Source organism: Tigriopus californicus, chromosome 5, assembly GCF_007210705.1.
Source record: "Tigriopus californicus strain San Diego chromosome 5, Tcal_SD_v2.1, whole genome shotgun sequence".
Taxonomy (NCBI): Eukaryota; Metazoa; Arthropoda; class Copepoda; order Harpacticoida; family Harpacticidae; genus Tigriopus; species Tigriopus californicus.
The window spans coordinates 8,905,463-8,921,414 of record NC_081444.1 but is presented as its reverse complement, the minus strand read 5'-3'; the positions used below and the strand labels follow the sequence as shown (position 1 = coordinate 8,921,414).

At 45.3% G+C, this 15,952-nt stretch overlaps 1 protein-coding gene across 1 annotated transcript in view; it reads left to right on the top strand.

Moving 5' to 3' along the window:
- LOC131880592 (calcium-activated chloride channel regulator 1-like) overlaps nt 1-14,331 on the top strand; it is a 29,801-nt gene extending 15,470 nt beyond the window's left edge. The window contains exons 2-9 of the mRNA XM_059227259.1: nt 6,617-6,763; nt 8,022-9,125; nt 9,418-9,696; nt 9,843-10,001; nt 10,069-10,225; nt 11,174-11,302; nt 11,469-11,717; nt 12,102-14,331. Of these exons, the coding sequence (XP_059083242.1) occupies nt 6,617-6,763; nt 8,022-9,125; nt 9,418-9,696; nt 9,843-10,001; nt 10,069-10,225; nt 11,174-11,302; nt 11,469-11,717; nt 12,102-13,912 (4,035 nt within the window). The 3' untranslated portion in view covers nt 13,913-14,331. The remainder of the gene's footprint in view (nt 1-6,616; nt 6,764-8,021; nt 9,126-9,417; nt 9,697-9,842; nt 10,002-10,068; nt 10,226-11,173; nt 11,303-11,468; nt 11,718-12,101) is intronic.
- The last annotated feature ends 1,621 nt before the right edge of the window (nt 14,332-15,952 follow it).

The following is a 15,952-nucleotide window of genomic DNA, read 5'->3' as shown; positions in this document are numbered from 1 at the left end:
TAATTTACCTCAAAGGGATGGATGTAACTGCCTGACCTCACTCTCATTCTTGGTCTAATCAGGCATCCATCGTACTCAAAATGGAGTACTGCTCCCTAGGATTCCAATCATCCCCGTCGGGTTGGGTCTTTAACATGCCAGAGTAGATAAAGTGTTACCTTTGATCCATTCCACCCTCTTGAGGATTGAGAGAGGTCCTGACTGAGATATGGGTATGGTTAAATTGGAGGGGGGACGACAACGTCACGGCGTTACACGTTTTTCGATGCTTCCTTTCTTCAGGGACATTACGAACTCGGATAATGTGTGAATAGGGCTCTTGCTGAGCAAACCATCGCGGACAACGAATGGAACAAATTTCTGGGCAGTCTTCTAGAAATATTTTCCAGTTTGATGAGCTTCACGTTGGGCGTCATGGGTTGACGAAATGTGTCCATTTGGTGCATTCTCAAGTGAACACCACTTATTCCCCATATGTCTTGACAAAGCGAGCAAAGGCAAAGCCGAGAGTCTGATTTTCGTTCAACCCGTTTCTTAGATTTCAGTCCTAAACTAGGAAATATTCGAGCGCTTGTTTTCATTTGGTTGATAATCTTTATCAATTTCTTAAAACTTGATTCATCCCCTTGGACCTTCTCAAAATTCCAAGTCAACATTCTTCTATCTATTCATAGCATCCTTAGAATGTATCGAGTGTCCCAATCTTTATCCAATGACCCAAAAGGCGTCGGTTGTTCGTATCTAATGGCCCCTCTTAATTGTTCAGCTAGTCCCGTGTGTGTATGCATATGTATGTTACCCGTAGTCAAGGAAAATTTCCGCCGCTCGGCCACACAAAAACAGACCTGAAGCAACTTATCTCACATCAGCTCATGCAAAGGAGAGTAACAGCTGCCAAGCGAGAACTTCGATTCATCCCCACCTCATGGCCTCCCGAACTTCCATAGAAACCTTACCAGAGTGTATGCGACTTTACGAGTTGCCTTACGGCTTACTTCCACCATCTACCATCTTGGTAGTGGACTGTAGAACATGTGATGATGATGATGATTGTTGTTGTTGGTTGGTACCCACAAAAGTTCGAGTGGTTCTCTGGGAGTAGGGACGAGCTGAGGGGTGGTTGAGGCCAGGAAGAGGAGGTAGGACAAGCCATGAGTGAGAAACACTTTGGTTGCCATTGGGCACTTGTCTGCTGGTAGTGGCTTCGAGGAGAACTCCCGTGACCATGGACGCGTAGCATTCCCGACAGGAAGTGGCTTCAAAAGATGCTCACCCCCTCTCCTCTGAGACCACCTTCACTCACTATATGTACAGTCGACAATATACGTACAGGGTAGAGGGCATAGGATACCTCGAATACCCGCCATCGCGATTTAACTCGAAGGCCAATTCATTTTGAGTTTTTGGCGGCAATGTCCAATTTAACCATCACCAGATTTGGTCTCTGTGTTTGATGGCTTTATTAGAGATTAGAGTCTGTCGATTTCCGTTATCCGTTTAAGGGAAAAAGACAAATGCATTGTTCACTTTTGCTTTACATTCACCAATAATGACTCGATGATGCACTCATGATATCATCGATCGCTATCGACTATCATTGAATATGGTGGCCATGCGCGGAACAATCAACTGGATGTCATTTGATCGCGTCCCTGGTTCACTTCCCAATAGCCAAGGGTTCCGTTGTTGTGAGTAAGCACAGGTACGAGTATTTGCAAGGGCCGAGAGGGGAGAGTTAATCCCACAATTGGCTTCAATAAAAGGTACTCGGAGCGATGAGATAGGGCATCAATCACCCTCTTTCGGGCCCTTCTATCTGACGTACTCGTGCATGCACGTACCTACTCTAAATTGATGAATTAGTAGCATTAGGCAAAACAAGTCTTTTATTACTATATTGTTTACAGTACAGGAACAAACCGAAAAACAATTTGACTCTTTTGTTATGTTGTCATTGTTCGCGTTTTGACTGGGACTCTTGGTCTCTGGACCGCTCTCTTGCTCGCTATGCCATATTCTCGTATGACGTTATTGGTGGCAGCCACTGTGCAAGATGCGTAAGAATTTTTGCCCAGTCACTTGAACTCAATTCTCTCTTTTCATTCTTTCTAGCAGATTGCTTTGGTCATAAATTGCCAGAATGACTCGATCAGGAGCGAGAGAATGGCGCCTTAAGTTCTGAAGCAGAGTGTGTCACCGCTTTGGGTGTCTCTTGAAACAATGCATTGCTTTATATTGTTTCATATGGAACGATTTGAATATGCCATGTTCGGGGGTTGAGCTCTCAAATACCAAGGTTACCTTTTGGTTCAAGAAGCAAACGCGAAGCTTCTTAACCTATTGCGAATAGAAATCCATAAAAATGGGCCGGGTTGAGCTCTTAATGATGCATTGGCTGTGTCTCGTTAACTTGCCAAGAAAACCCACGGCAGCGACCAGCACTACAATCATCATCATCATCATCATCATCATCATCTTAATCATGATTAGAGCAGAGACAAGCAAGAAAAAGACGAGAACAGATTAGTGCATCATGAGCTTCAGTTTCGAATTGGTTTCTTACGGCAATTCATCTCTTTCTCATCACCTGGTCATTTGTTTCTGGGTTTGTTTCTCCATGATTGAAAGGCTTTTTTTGTCCTCGCAATAGGCATGATTGCATTTCCCAAACACTGTGGTGGAACAGCCCAGATTTTAGTCGGAGAAGGGCCTCGCCATCTGATGATGATGGTGATGATGATGATGAGAACAGCGAACACGGAGTGAGCAAGGTGTATGTAGTTGGGTCGTCATCATCTCAGATTGATCACCCTGGCAGACAATCACTTCAGAGAAACCACTATAATTGCCCACCATTCAAGTCAAAAAACCCTTTGCAAAACAACAGCTCGCTCATAGGTACGTTCGTACGGATAGCTTCAATATTGCAGCGGGGAGCTATCATTTTGTCATTAATCAGACTGTATTTACCTAGATTCACAACGAACTTGTTCGTCGCTGGTTAGTAGGCTCATACGTAGTTATGCATGGCAATTCGGGTACTTTTGGGCCTAACGAGTCAAATTATTACCATGGTAGTCAATGACAGTACGAGCAAATTTCAAGAAATATGCATACTCGTATGAATACTTCGGGTTTTTGAGCCATATCGATTATTCGACCATTTGTGCAGCAGTTGGACCATGATGAATGTATCAATAGGTTTTGATCGCCCTCGAAGGGCGTGTCATGGTAATTTCTGAGGCTGCATTGATATTTGCCGATGCAATGCGTTGCAGGCTATTGTAGTACTCATCGTACTTCAAAAACTACGGCTGCTGTTGCTTAAAACCAGGCCCATCTTGAACCCTTGAATGACTGACATGAGGATCATCTCATCTCTCTCCAACTGTGAGGGGAAAAGAACGAAAGTTAAGTGCTTTCAGACTTCCATTGCTAGCCTTGTATTTGGTCTCGTATTTGCCAACAACAACCTCCACATCTTGACACTTTTTGAAATCAGAATCTACACAGAAACGGTCACAATACCCTCTAATCACCTCTCTTATTCTGATTGGTTGACTTTTGTACAATGACTATATACTAACAAAGGCTTCTTTCATGTCCCTGCCACAGGGAATGAAATATTCAAGATCAAGTAGGATGCCAAGATCCTGATTTGGATTTTTTAATTCGTGTTTTTCGCTTTTCACAGCCTTCACTCTTTTCCGAGTCCTGAGATCTGAGGGAATGGAAATGCCTGATGCCTGCGGTTCTGAGCGTTTTGGTCTATCTCTCATGATCTGCTTCTGCTGTGATGATATGATGACGAGACCATCATTTTTAGGTCCCTAAAGGTGATGGTCGGTCGACCATGGAGCATTTCCACATATTCAACTCAGCAGTTGTTCGAAGATGATTTTAGCACCTATCTCTGTGATCTCATTCAGAGGGTCATAGATATTGCGAGGAAGAGAGAGAAACGAAAAAGCAGTTGGGGATGAGGAGAAGGCATTTAATTTCAGATCTCATCGCCTTTCCACTTTCTCACCTGATCTACGCCGAATCTCGGCTCTCGTTGCCTTGTTTAGCCTGAGCTCAAATACACATACTTTAACACTAAGCTAGTTAACAGTCCTCTTAAAGTCCTCACCTGATCTACGCCGAATCTCGGCTCTCGTTGCCTTGTTTAGCCTGAGCTCAAATACACATACTTTAACACTAAGCTAGTTAACAGTCCTCTTAAATCAGAGTCAGTGAAATGAGAGAATCCCCTGGGGTGTGGGTAACAGGGTGTCCAAGTAGGCAATCATCCTATCAAATTAGACACCATGAATGGGGCTAAATTTCATGCTCATGTCAGCAGCCACACCCTGTGTATCCAATACTCCTGCAGCAAGATCAGGTGGAAGCGGTTGTGATCGTTTATTTGGATTTTCTCATCCTAACCAAAACGTGAAACCGAGAGCCTCCTTGAATGAGTCATGGTTGGTGGCAAGAATGGTCGATGGTTTGATAAATGAGTGAGGAAATAAGTGAACAGAATGGGTAGATCAGATGATTTACGTATGTACATGGAAGGAGATTTTATACGCAAATCGAGGCCGCGAGGTGTCAATAGCTGCTATTTTCGTGGCTTATCCGCTTAACCCCTTCCAAGAACCAATTAAATTCGGCGTCGACCGAAATTATCAACTCAGATTGGTTGAGGCATAAGCCAAAGCAGTCAAACGGTCAAGGGGTTACGCCACGAAAATATCTGCTATTGACAAGATGATAAGTACACAATGTTGTATTATTAGTTGGGGACTTGATACATATGTATCTCTATTTTCTCTTTGGTGCTTCATTGGCATTGGTTATTTCTCTTTCTTCCATGGTCGGTCGATCTTTCCTCGCTTTTCAAAAAGGCCATGAGCTGGTCCGACATTTCTCTCACGAGTCTCCAACAAAGAAACGGTAGGAATTTTAATCATCCTACTTCGACAGAAGCAACAGCAATAACAACAACAACAACGATCATAGATCGAGGTGCCCATTGAACTGGGGCATTTAAGGTCCCCTAAGAAGCGAAGAGCATTGAGCATTGCAACCTAGATTCTCCGGTGAAACGAACTCGTTCTCTCGCTCTCTCGCTCCATTCTGCTAAGGAGTTGGCTAATTGTCTAGACCATGTCCAACAATTGACGAGCTGTGATGCCACTCGGCCACCTCTACTATTAGCTAGTAAGTATTCCGTTGTGTCGAACTGGGATAATGAACGTGAACACAAATGAGAGAGAGGGCATCACTCTTGAACGAAATAATATGGAGTGGGCTTAAATCCCTCCAATAAAAACATTCTCCTGAACTGCTATCGTCGATACCCACCCCACACACACGCAAGTTAATTTATGGCATGAAAATATATCTTTGATTGACTCCCTGAAAGTTGCTGTGACGAAGCTGTGAGACATTGTAAAGTTGATCGTTCACCTCTAGCCAGAAACCTTGACAATCTTTACCTGAAGGTGAAATAGAAATTAAAGAGCCGGGCATTTTCGACTAACGAGTTGTGGAATTCGCTTGATCCACAAATTGACCCTCGAACAGATAGACAGAAAGACGGACGGACGGACAAAGTGAGGGTCGGACGGACCACGGCGGGAGATCTCCAATGCCACGTAGCCATGATAATATGAAGGGTTTTATTGACATCGTTGACGAGAGTGAAAAACTGAATCGTAGAAAAATGATCATTGATCTTGGGGGCAATATTTTATGCTTAGTAAAGCGATGACCGACGAGCCGGTTGGGATGCTTGGGAAGTACTGAAATAGATCGCAGGATCAAAAAAAGTGCTCTGACGAAGGCGGCGTTTCTATTCAAGGGGAGGTGGTTACTCCAAGTAGGAGCTGTTCATGAAGTCAAGGAAAGAAAGAAGAAGAAAAGATGGTTGACCAGGAAAGAGAGCCGGGAGGCTATTTAACCATGCAATGAGTGCCATTTATAAGACTAATGTCTCTTCTTTAGTCCGACATGATTTCCATCTTGATAATGTCATCTTTCTGAACAAGAACGTGAGTATAGGGAGATTTGGCCAAGCAGTGGCTCATTTCTAGCACTTTCAGTCCTTCCGCCGGGCAGAGAGAGACGAAAAGTTATCTCACACACGCACAAGGTTAAGAATAGTCCAGACACCACCACGGCCTAATCTTCAGGTGCCTCGATGATCCTGTGGTACAGTGTTGAGGCAATGGATACTCCATGCTCGTGGGGAAAAAAGCCAGCATGGCTTGAACCGAGGGGATCTGATCTGTAGGGGCCATCTTGAGTGAAGTAGTGGACGTAGAAAATGCCCTTGATGAGTCCATTCATCACAAATATGGACCTGTCACTTCTAATCTTTATCAGTTCGTGTTTTCACGAGTTGTCCTATTAAAAGCACCCCCTATTCCATCATGGCCGGTCAGGCTGAAGAGGAGACACTACCTAGCCAACTAGCTAGTTAGCCCAGCCCAACCCCACAAAGCATTTTCGTTTACTTAAAAGGATCAAGAACGACGACGACGTTCTTTTCCTCCCTTGTGATTTGAAAGCCAGAATCTAAATCCCCAAGGCAAATGTTTTCATTCTCAACAATGTTATCTCATTCCAGGTTGCCATCACCGAAGCTTCCCGATCACTCTATATTCAATTGGATGGGAAAATTCATTTCTCCTCGGTCAACGTCCAACTTCCCATGGGATGGACGGCATCAGATTGTCAGACGCCTCTCGAGGCTACCAAACCAGTCAGAAACTCGGTAAGAAAGTGGCAATCATAATGACTGCGTGGTTCTTCCAAAACAGACCCTCACTCTCCTCAACAGGATGCACAGATCATTGTCAGATTCCTTGAAAAAAGTGAATGATTTTGTGAGAATAGCTCGACTTCATTAGTCTCGTATTGTTTCTGTCATCCCACAAGAACTTATTTCGCTTTAAGCCTTTTATGAGCATGATTACTTGGACATGCACATTGGAGTCTAGACATGAACGGATGAAGAGGTTCTTAGTCATAGTTGATCCTGAGGTGTTGGTAGTATACTTCACAATGGCGTTTGCATACTGAATGAACGTATGTAGTCACAAATGAAGAGGTCGAGTTGTTGAATGGATCCGAGTTTTCCTTCGCCCCTTTTGTACTCGTTTGTCGGTTGGCCAAAGACATATCGTAGTATCAACTTGAAAGTCGATGGCTTCATCGCCATACCTGAAGATCATCACAATGCTCCAAGTATGGTGTTGGTTCGGTGCGTATATGTACTCATACGGATGTACGTTCTACTCTAAATACCTATATTTCAACCCCAATGCGTCGACGTTTGGCCTCGATGGAGTTCACACTCAACGAAAAGTTTGATTGCTTCATTATCATTTTTTGTGTGAGCATGGACATTGAGGAAAGCTGAACTTTTTGTGACTATGGTGATGAGCTTTTGGGGTGGAAATGAGACCTAATTTGAGATTCGTTCTCTCCACATTGTCGTAAGCTCGCCTTGAAAGACGAACTCTCGTCTGCCCTATTTGACTTGAGTAGATGCCCGAGCTAAGGGTAACCCGACAAATTTCGAAAGTAACTCCTATCTTCTTTTGTTTCCAGCCGACTGACATGCAGGGATGTCGAAAACATCTTCATAATTGGCTTTGGGGTTGAAATACCGGGTGTGCATTCTCTAGTTGACTTTTGTATTAGACAGTCCAAATGCAGACAGACTAGTCCGTGTTAGCAATTCTAGCGGGTGTTCTTTCTTCTTCTTTTCTTCCATACTATACGATGTACCGATGTTTATTGCTCGTGGAATTAAGCGCGATGACAAGAAATTTGTATTAGACGCTACAGCCATGGTGGTATATCCATCGAGCGAGAATCCGTGAGATTTGTTTTTCATCTAAATTCAATACAAATCGGACAATGAGGCTATTTCCCGGCTGAGTGCACCCTGTGAGCACTGAATTGAATTCACCTCGTTCTCGGCGTCATCATGACGACTACGATTATGATGCTTTCTCATGTTTCAGAACGGGGACATCTACGTCTCGCTGGACCACCCAATCTACAACGACGAACCCTGGACTCAACAGAGCATGGGGTGTGGACAGCCGGGAGATTTCATCTACTTGCCTCGATCTTGTATGGATGTGGAGAAGATTCCTAGGAATAAAAGCATCAGCGTTAAGAACATCAACAAGTTGGCCAAGAATCAATCCATTCGCCTGGGGGAGAAGATTCGGGATCAATGGATCCGATATAGGTTTGGCGTGTTCTCGGACTTGAAAGATTCCAATGTTTTGCCATCAGTGAACCTAGACCAACACGCTTTGTGCTTCGGTAAATCCGTCAAGGAGATTGTTTTAAGCCATCCCGATCTAATCACTTCCAAGGGTGGAGCAGAGACTCAATTATTATCGTCCTCATCAAGCAAGAAATTTCAACAGTTTCAACCCAAACAGAAGTCGCAACCACAACAACTTTTGCCGCCACCTCCAAAATTCAGATTCACACGAGCCGAAGGATCCAAGTACGTGATCGTTTTGGAGAACTCGCAAGCCATGAATGAGAACTCCCATTGGGACGTAATCCGAAGGGCGTGCAAGAAGTTCCTTCTCCACGATGCGCCCTCAGACGCGAGCGTGGCATTGGTGCTATTCAATCAGAGGTCGCACATTGCCCATTCACTGACCACTCTCGGAAATCGGGAATCTCGTCAGAGTCTGGCGGTTCAGATTAATAACAAGTATTCCCTCAGTCCCAAGAACCACAGTTGTGTTCTATGCGGAATCAAGAGTGCCATGGAGGCCCTTGAGGCTGGGTCTTTCTCGCCCATGGGGGCCAATGTGATCCTGATCAGTCAGGGCTTGTCTACCAACTTGGGGCTGGACGACGAGACTCAAGTGTTGGATATGGCGGCCAAACATTGGCTCCAAATCTATTCGGTGGCCATTCCCAGCCAACCTCAAGCTGACATTTCGATGCCGTTGGAGCGCCTGACCCAGAAAACGGGTGGACTCTCCTACTTCATCCCAGAAACGAGCTATGACAAGGAATCTTTGGCCACTTATGTGGCTATGGTGGACGCTTTCCGAGAGATTCAAGCCCGATCAACGGATGACGGGCCTTTTTTGGTAAGCATTCCTTCGACTTACTTCGTGCACACACCTTCTGCAAAAGTTTGTGATCATCCCTCAGCAAACGATCTGACCTGTCTCCATGACAATGACTGTTTCCATTTGGATAACAAAAGCAGGGCAGAGAATGGACATCGTAAAATTAGCCGCTGCTCTTCGCCGCCCGACGAACTAGCGATCATTGGGTGGCGTTACTCTTGTTTTGGGGGTTCACCTCGTCGTTTACCTGAGTTCGCTCATAATGAATATTTGGATGATGACCATGTTTCCCTCTTGTTGTCCGATGTAGATTCACGAAAAATCGTTCGCTCCCGCATTGAATGGTGGTCAGCCCTCTCCTCTCTCCTCTCCATCCTCACCATCCTCACCCACCGAGGAAACTGGGTCCTTTGTCATTGACAAATACGTTGGCAGAGACACCCAATTCAAAGTTTTCGCTGCCAACGAGGGGGAGGGTTTCGTCAAGTCCATAACCATCATTGATCGCCAAGGCCAACAATATGGGGGCCTGCATGATACCCTGGCAGCTTTTCGCACGTTCTCTGTGTACCGAGTGCCCTATGAATTGGTGAGTACCACTGATGCGCCATTGGATCAGGATGGGATCTATAGAAATGCACAAACAACGGACAAATAACAAAAATTGAATGGGGGTGGACTAAAGCTTGAGAACATTGTAATATCATTTTATTGTGAGACTGTTTTTCCTGTCAGGATCAAAACATTGGTATGAAATGGACCTACTCGGTGGAGCGAATCCCTTCCCCTAAAAACGTCAATGACCACATCGTTCAAGTCACATCACGGTCCAGAATCCGAGGTGAAGAAATCAAGATTAAATTCTACACCAACATGGACTTACACGCTATTCAAGTAAGTTACAATAAAAAATGCATTTTGTGTGGTGCACTCATGCGGTTAACATTCATGTGTTCTTCAGGTGAGAGCAGCCAATCCAATAAAACTATTCGCCGAGGTCAAATTGAATGGAGCGCCCGTGATTGATGCTCGGGTCGTGGCTCATATTCAAGGTTTGAACCACGTGGGTCAACTCACCGATGTCATCTCGATTCCTCTCTACGATTCTGGTCACGGAGGTACAGTGAATCGAAATTTTTATCCGGGCTACTTTTTGTCCACTTTTATTGGGGGAAAAGGGAGAGAAGAAAAGAGTGAAAGATAGATAAACAGAAGAGGTGTATGTGTGTGCGTGTGGAGGCGAGGGGTTGTGTGTGCTCGCTCATAAGAGAATGGGAATGTTTGAATGCAATTAAGTCGGGTGTCTATGAAAATGGATGGACCCTTTTTTCCTGATGCTCACTTCTCCCCACTCATTCTTCTTGGCTCACATCTTAATATGGGCCAGGAAGAAGCGATCTCAATGATGAATTTGGCTTCAATACCAAAATAGTGAACCGTCATCTTGATCTATTTTCACGCTAATGGACTCTCTGAGTGTGTAGCGGAAGGATTTGATCGCCAGTAAAGTTATGGATCCACAGGGATTTATAAGGGAGAAAAATAAAGCCTGACCTCTCAACGAAATGCATACAATCGTTGCCAGGGATTATGATAGCTTGTCAGTCATAAAAATCGACACCCCTGAGAGACCAATCGTGGATTGCTTTACAAACTTTACCCTCGAAGGAGTGTTTCCAGTTGGCTGCTCCAACCGGTTTTTTCTCCATTGTGTGCAGTGATGAATTGTACTTGGGTGCTCTTGAAAAAGCAAGATTTTTCGGTTAGCCAAGCGTGTAGCCGCCGTTGGGTGTTAAAGCCGAAATTTGAATCCAGCCTATAATTGTTTTCCCTCTCGAAATATGAGTTGGCAAGTTCATTGGCATCTCTCAATTCTATACTTGACTTGAAATGGTGCTTGCTTGCCTAACTAACTAACCACCACACCTACCTGACTTCTTCCTTGCCCACACATACATACGTACATAGGTATTTGTTCTGATCTTGCGTATGCTCCCAGCCACTCTTCTATTCATACATGTACTCGCGCCACAATTGTTTCTCCATGTTCCTTGCTTTGTATTTAGATCCCGATTTGAAACGCGATGATGGGATTTACTCGCGCTACCTGACCGATCTGTCGGGTGGAGAAGGCAGATATTCCGTGACTCTCGTAGTGGATGACAATGAAGAACGAGCGTTTAGTTTCCAAAGAGGTGGGTATCCTATTCTAATCGTGGTCGTCGTCGTCGTGGTCGTCGTCGCTGTTCAAATAGTGTCCTAATAGGAGAGGTCTTTGTAGCAACCTGCTCCAACCATCTTTTTTTTTTTGAACTGTCATCCTGATTGAGGAGCTCTCATTCTTTTGATTATTATTTGCAGCTTCCGCTCTCATGGGCGAGACTTCGTCATCGTTGTCATGTTGCAAAGATGGAAGAAACAAGATCCGAAATGAGAAGCTACGCCCATTCAAGCGAATCACCAAAGGAGACTCGTTCAGAATCCATTCGATCTCCAAGGTTCCGGGTTTATTTCCTCCTGCTCGGATTCTTGATCTCCACGTGGATGTTCTTACTTCGTCCCAACAGTTGGAGTTTTCTTGGAGCGCTCCCGGCAACGATTTGGATCAAGGTGAGGGAAAACAGAATGGATGTCAGTCTCCTACAGATCAAGACCATTTCTAATTATTGGTCTGCTCACAGCCTCGCACAGTAAAGTGCGAAAGAGGTGAGCGACGAGTGAGTGGTGCCCACAATGTGTAAACACTGAACTGAACCGTTCGGCAAAGATTAGTGTATGCATCCATTGATGGGAGGCGTAGATTAGGAACAGGGTTGTTTGCATAAGAAATCCATTTGTCTTTGATGTTTGGCTAAAGGGGAAAAGGAGGAGGGGGACCAGACTGGGCCGGGCAGGGGGGTCGGGGGCGGGTGATTTTCGCGCATTGCTCTACAGTAATTGTGGAATGCTCATTGCGCCACATTCCAATCATTGTTGTTTTGTTAATCTTTGCAGGCAAGACTAGCTTGTATCAACTGTACAGTTCGGAGAACCCCAGTATCTTCTACACCAACTTGAACCAATCCAAACAGGTGGACGGCTTCAATGCCATCAAGAAAGCCGGAGAGCGGGAGAGTCACAGGATCACGGTCTCGCAATTCAACACTAACGTGTATTACGCTTTGGTTTCCATCGATGCCTTTGGGAATGCCGGCGAGGTGTCGAATATTCGACAAGCCTACATGCCCTCACCCGCCTCGCTCTTGGCTACGACCGTCAATGAGGGCCTGAGTAGCGAGCAAGTCTTGGATTCTCCCCAACATCGGGCCGTTCCGTCGTCCAAATCGGAAAAGATCCTCCTGTTCATCATCGTTGCCGTGGTTGGTTTCATCTTGCTGTGTGTGATTATGGTGTTAGTGATTGTGTTTTCGTACCGTCGCAAAAAGGCTTCCCACTCTGGTCACAACGAGTCAATGCGCTCGATGGGTGTGTCCACCTCGGTGGTTATGAACGATGCTAATTCGACGTCAATCGTGGCCTCAAATAGCGTGGACAATCTTCAATCGCCGGGTTATTCCGTGTGCGACGAACAAGATTTAATCAAGGAACAACAGGAGACCAATCGATTTCTTCACAGCTACAGTGATATGACCATGAGTAACAATGGGACAGGGACTCAGAACAGTGTGAGCTTCGCCGACGAGAATCCCTACGGAAATGGAGTGGCTATGAACATGAACAGTACCATGAACCGATCCTCCACCTACGGCTGGACCGAGTTCAACAATCCTTACGTTATCCAGAGTACGAGCAATACTCTGCCCACTTACCGGGATTTCCAGAACCACCAACAAATGAACGGCTACGTGCCCAACTACTACAATTCAAATATTACCGCACCCCCAGCGCCTCCTACGTATGCTCAGCCCATTCCCAAAAGCCAAAGAGGAAGCAATATCTACACCAAACCAACTCACAACTCCAGCCCAGCTGGCCTTTTGTCCCAGCAGCAGCAGCAGCAAAAACAACAACAACAACAACAACAACAACAACATCCTCATCACCTACTACATCTTCAAAGTCCCAGCGGTTCCAGTCAGTCTTCAACATCGGCTCAAATGCCGCCCCATCTCGGAAGTGGGGATGAGCGAGTCCCGAGCATTTCCCCACCACTTGAAGGCGTGTCTGTTCCCCTCATCTCTTCCTCCAACTCGAACACGCCTACCAAATCAATTCTAAAGAAGCCCAAACATTATAGTACAAACGCCACGCCCAGTGGTCAGGAGTCGTACCTTCATTCTCGATGTCTAACCCAAGAAGATCAGAGCTCTCAATCGAGTTCGGGTAAAGATGACCGATTTTCCGAGTCCTCCAATGTCAGTTTCAGTGATCGTGACACGCCCACCATAGATCTTGCAACCACTGGTATGGTGGGACCACTTCAGCCTATTCCGCCATTGGCCAGCCAGGATGAGGACGAGGAAGACAATGAGGAAGCGGTCGATGACGCCGATGTCCAGGGCGGCTGTCAACCGAACTATTCGCCCAGTAACACGTATTTGGAAACGAGTTTCGAGGCCACCACGGCCACCAATGAGCAGGCATCGTCCTCAGGCAAAAAATTGCCGCCACCAACGCTGCCTAAACCTGCAAGTGGTTTGGGAGGCTCGACTGAGTTGTCTGAAAAAGTGACCATTGGAGCAGCCTCTTCGACTTCATCGTCTGACGCTTCTCAAACCGCCTCCACGGGATCCACTGACAAGATCAATGTCGAGTTCAGCTCGAATACCATCGACAGGAAAGTGCGAAACATCACTCAAGTCTGATGGGGTCGATCGTGCCCATGAAAAATTCGCAGTATTCCAGCAGACCTCTGTCTGTTCTAGTCCTCCATTACAACCTAAGAATCTCTTACGGTTCATTCCACAGTGCTCAACCGACTTTGATCATTGTCGTTCCTTACCATGTTTTCATTTCAATCCCCCCCCTCCCTCCCCTCGTTACTCCTATTGTGATTTCTTTTTTTTTATATATTTCTATTTGGATTTCCTAGTTGATCTCAAAATGAGCGTCATTCATACGAATGATCCTTTGCCATCCATCCTACGATGTCTACGATTTGCCGTGAATTATTAGTCTCCGTGTCCTTAGAAGTAGCTTGTACTTGTAGAACACATGCCAAAATAATCCATCTCTTTGGTGTCAAAACTTTCCAAATAAAGAAGCATCCAAGATTCAGACGAAATCATTCGAATCATCATGAGCTTATTAGTGCAGTACGTTCAGATTAGAGCTAATTCGAACTCGAGTGCAGATCAAAACTTTCAAAGTGTCCATAATTCATCACTTCACACGACGCACCACTCGTTGTCGATATCGGCCAAATGTCGCCCGTTCTTCATTTGACTCGCTTTGTTTCTGGTTTCTGTTTCCCTTTGGAACTGTTCTCTCTGGCACCCTGTCCACTTTTAATCAGGGTGGGTTGTTTGAAAATCCACCACCTCGAGAACTTGGGCTCTTTTGATGGATGAGGCGCGAAGGAATCTCTCATTTGCTTCTGTCGGCCAATTTCACAGTCGGATTTCGATGGGTTCTCTCACCCCTTTACCCTAATATCACCAGTCCATCATCCCTGCTGATTCTCGATCTCCCCAACGAGCCCGTGTACTTCGATTTTCATTGCTGATGGTCATGTTCCTAAGTAATGCTCACTCATTACAAATAGAGCTACTACGCTTGGACTAGACAGTAGTCGTATCCACTAACTATCAACATATACGTACATACGTTGAATGGCGCATAGCGTTCAATCCTCGTTCAATCCTCGTTCAATACCTATCCAAGGAATGCATAGCGTTCAATTTTCTTGGGGTCTCTCGAAAGTTGAGACGAATTTCCAAACCGACAACCGTGCTTCAACCCATCTGGTGCAACAGATAATCAAGGTATGTCTCTCAATCTATCATTGGCACTTGGGTACTCCTTCGTCGAATATGCGGATGATTCAATCACACGAAATCCCGCCCACAGAATCAAATTTGCCTCCAGTCTTGGAACTGTGTCATTGAAAAGCAATTACTAGGCTATTTTGAGAGGAGGAACAGTGTGCGGACGTGGGAAAATGCTTGATGTTGATACCCTCATAAGAAGGATCTGTGAGCTCTGCGTCGTTTTTCAAATTTGAATAAGAGATAATGAAAGCACCGGTATTATTGGCAACTTGAATCCAGTTTTCTTTTGGATCGAATCAAACGCTCAGAAGGTATAGATCTGACGGTGTACAAAAAATCCGGTGTCCAGGAAAATGTACAAGGTGTGTGCCTTGGATAGCTCTGACAGTGTGGGGGAGCCGTAACAGATTCATCCCAAGAAATGAATTTACACATCGAGCTCTTTGGTAGAATAGAAGCGATCCTGGAATTTGCGATGAAGGGTTGGATGTCAAGAAGAGACGTTCTTCTTCGCCCGAAACAAATGGTGGTTCAATTCTTATATCTGGCCTCCCTTTTGTCATAACACTGTGTGCGACACAAATTAATGTAGTACTACGTCGTCCACGAAACCTTTGGACTGGATCCAGAAACGGCTCATAACTTTCATTAATGTCTTGGCCAGATCTGTCGGAGGGTTCTGTATTTCTTCAATTTGTCCCCACCTCCGTCCGTCCGTCCGTCCCTCCCTTCCCTTGAATGTTAGGGTGGATGGGTTCCAATTGAATACGCCAAGCCGCCAGCATTGGTCCATGTGTCTATGGCTATGTTCCGGCAAATAAAGCATACTCCATCCTACACATTATGTTCCGCTAGTCTGAAGAACCTTTCTCGCCCTTTTATAATGCGTTTAAGCGATCATAACTTGCCAATGGA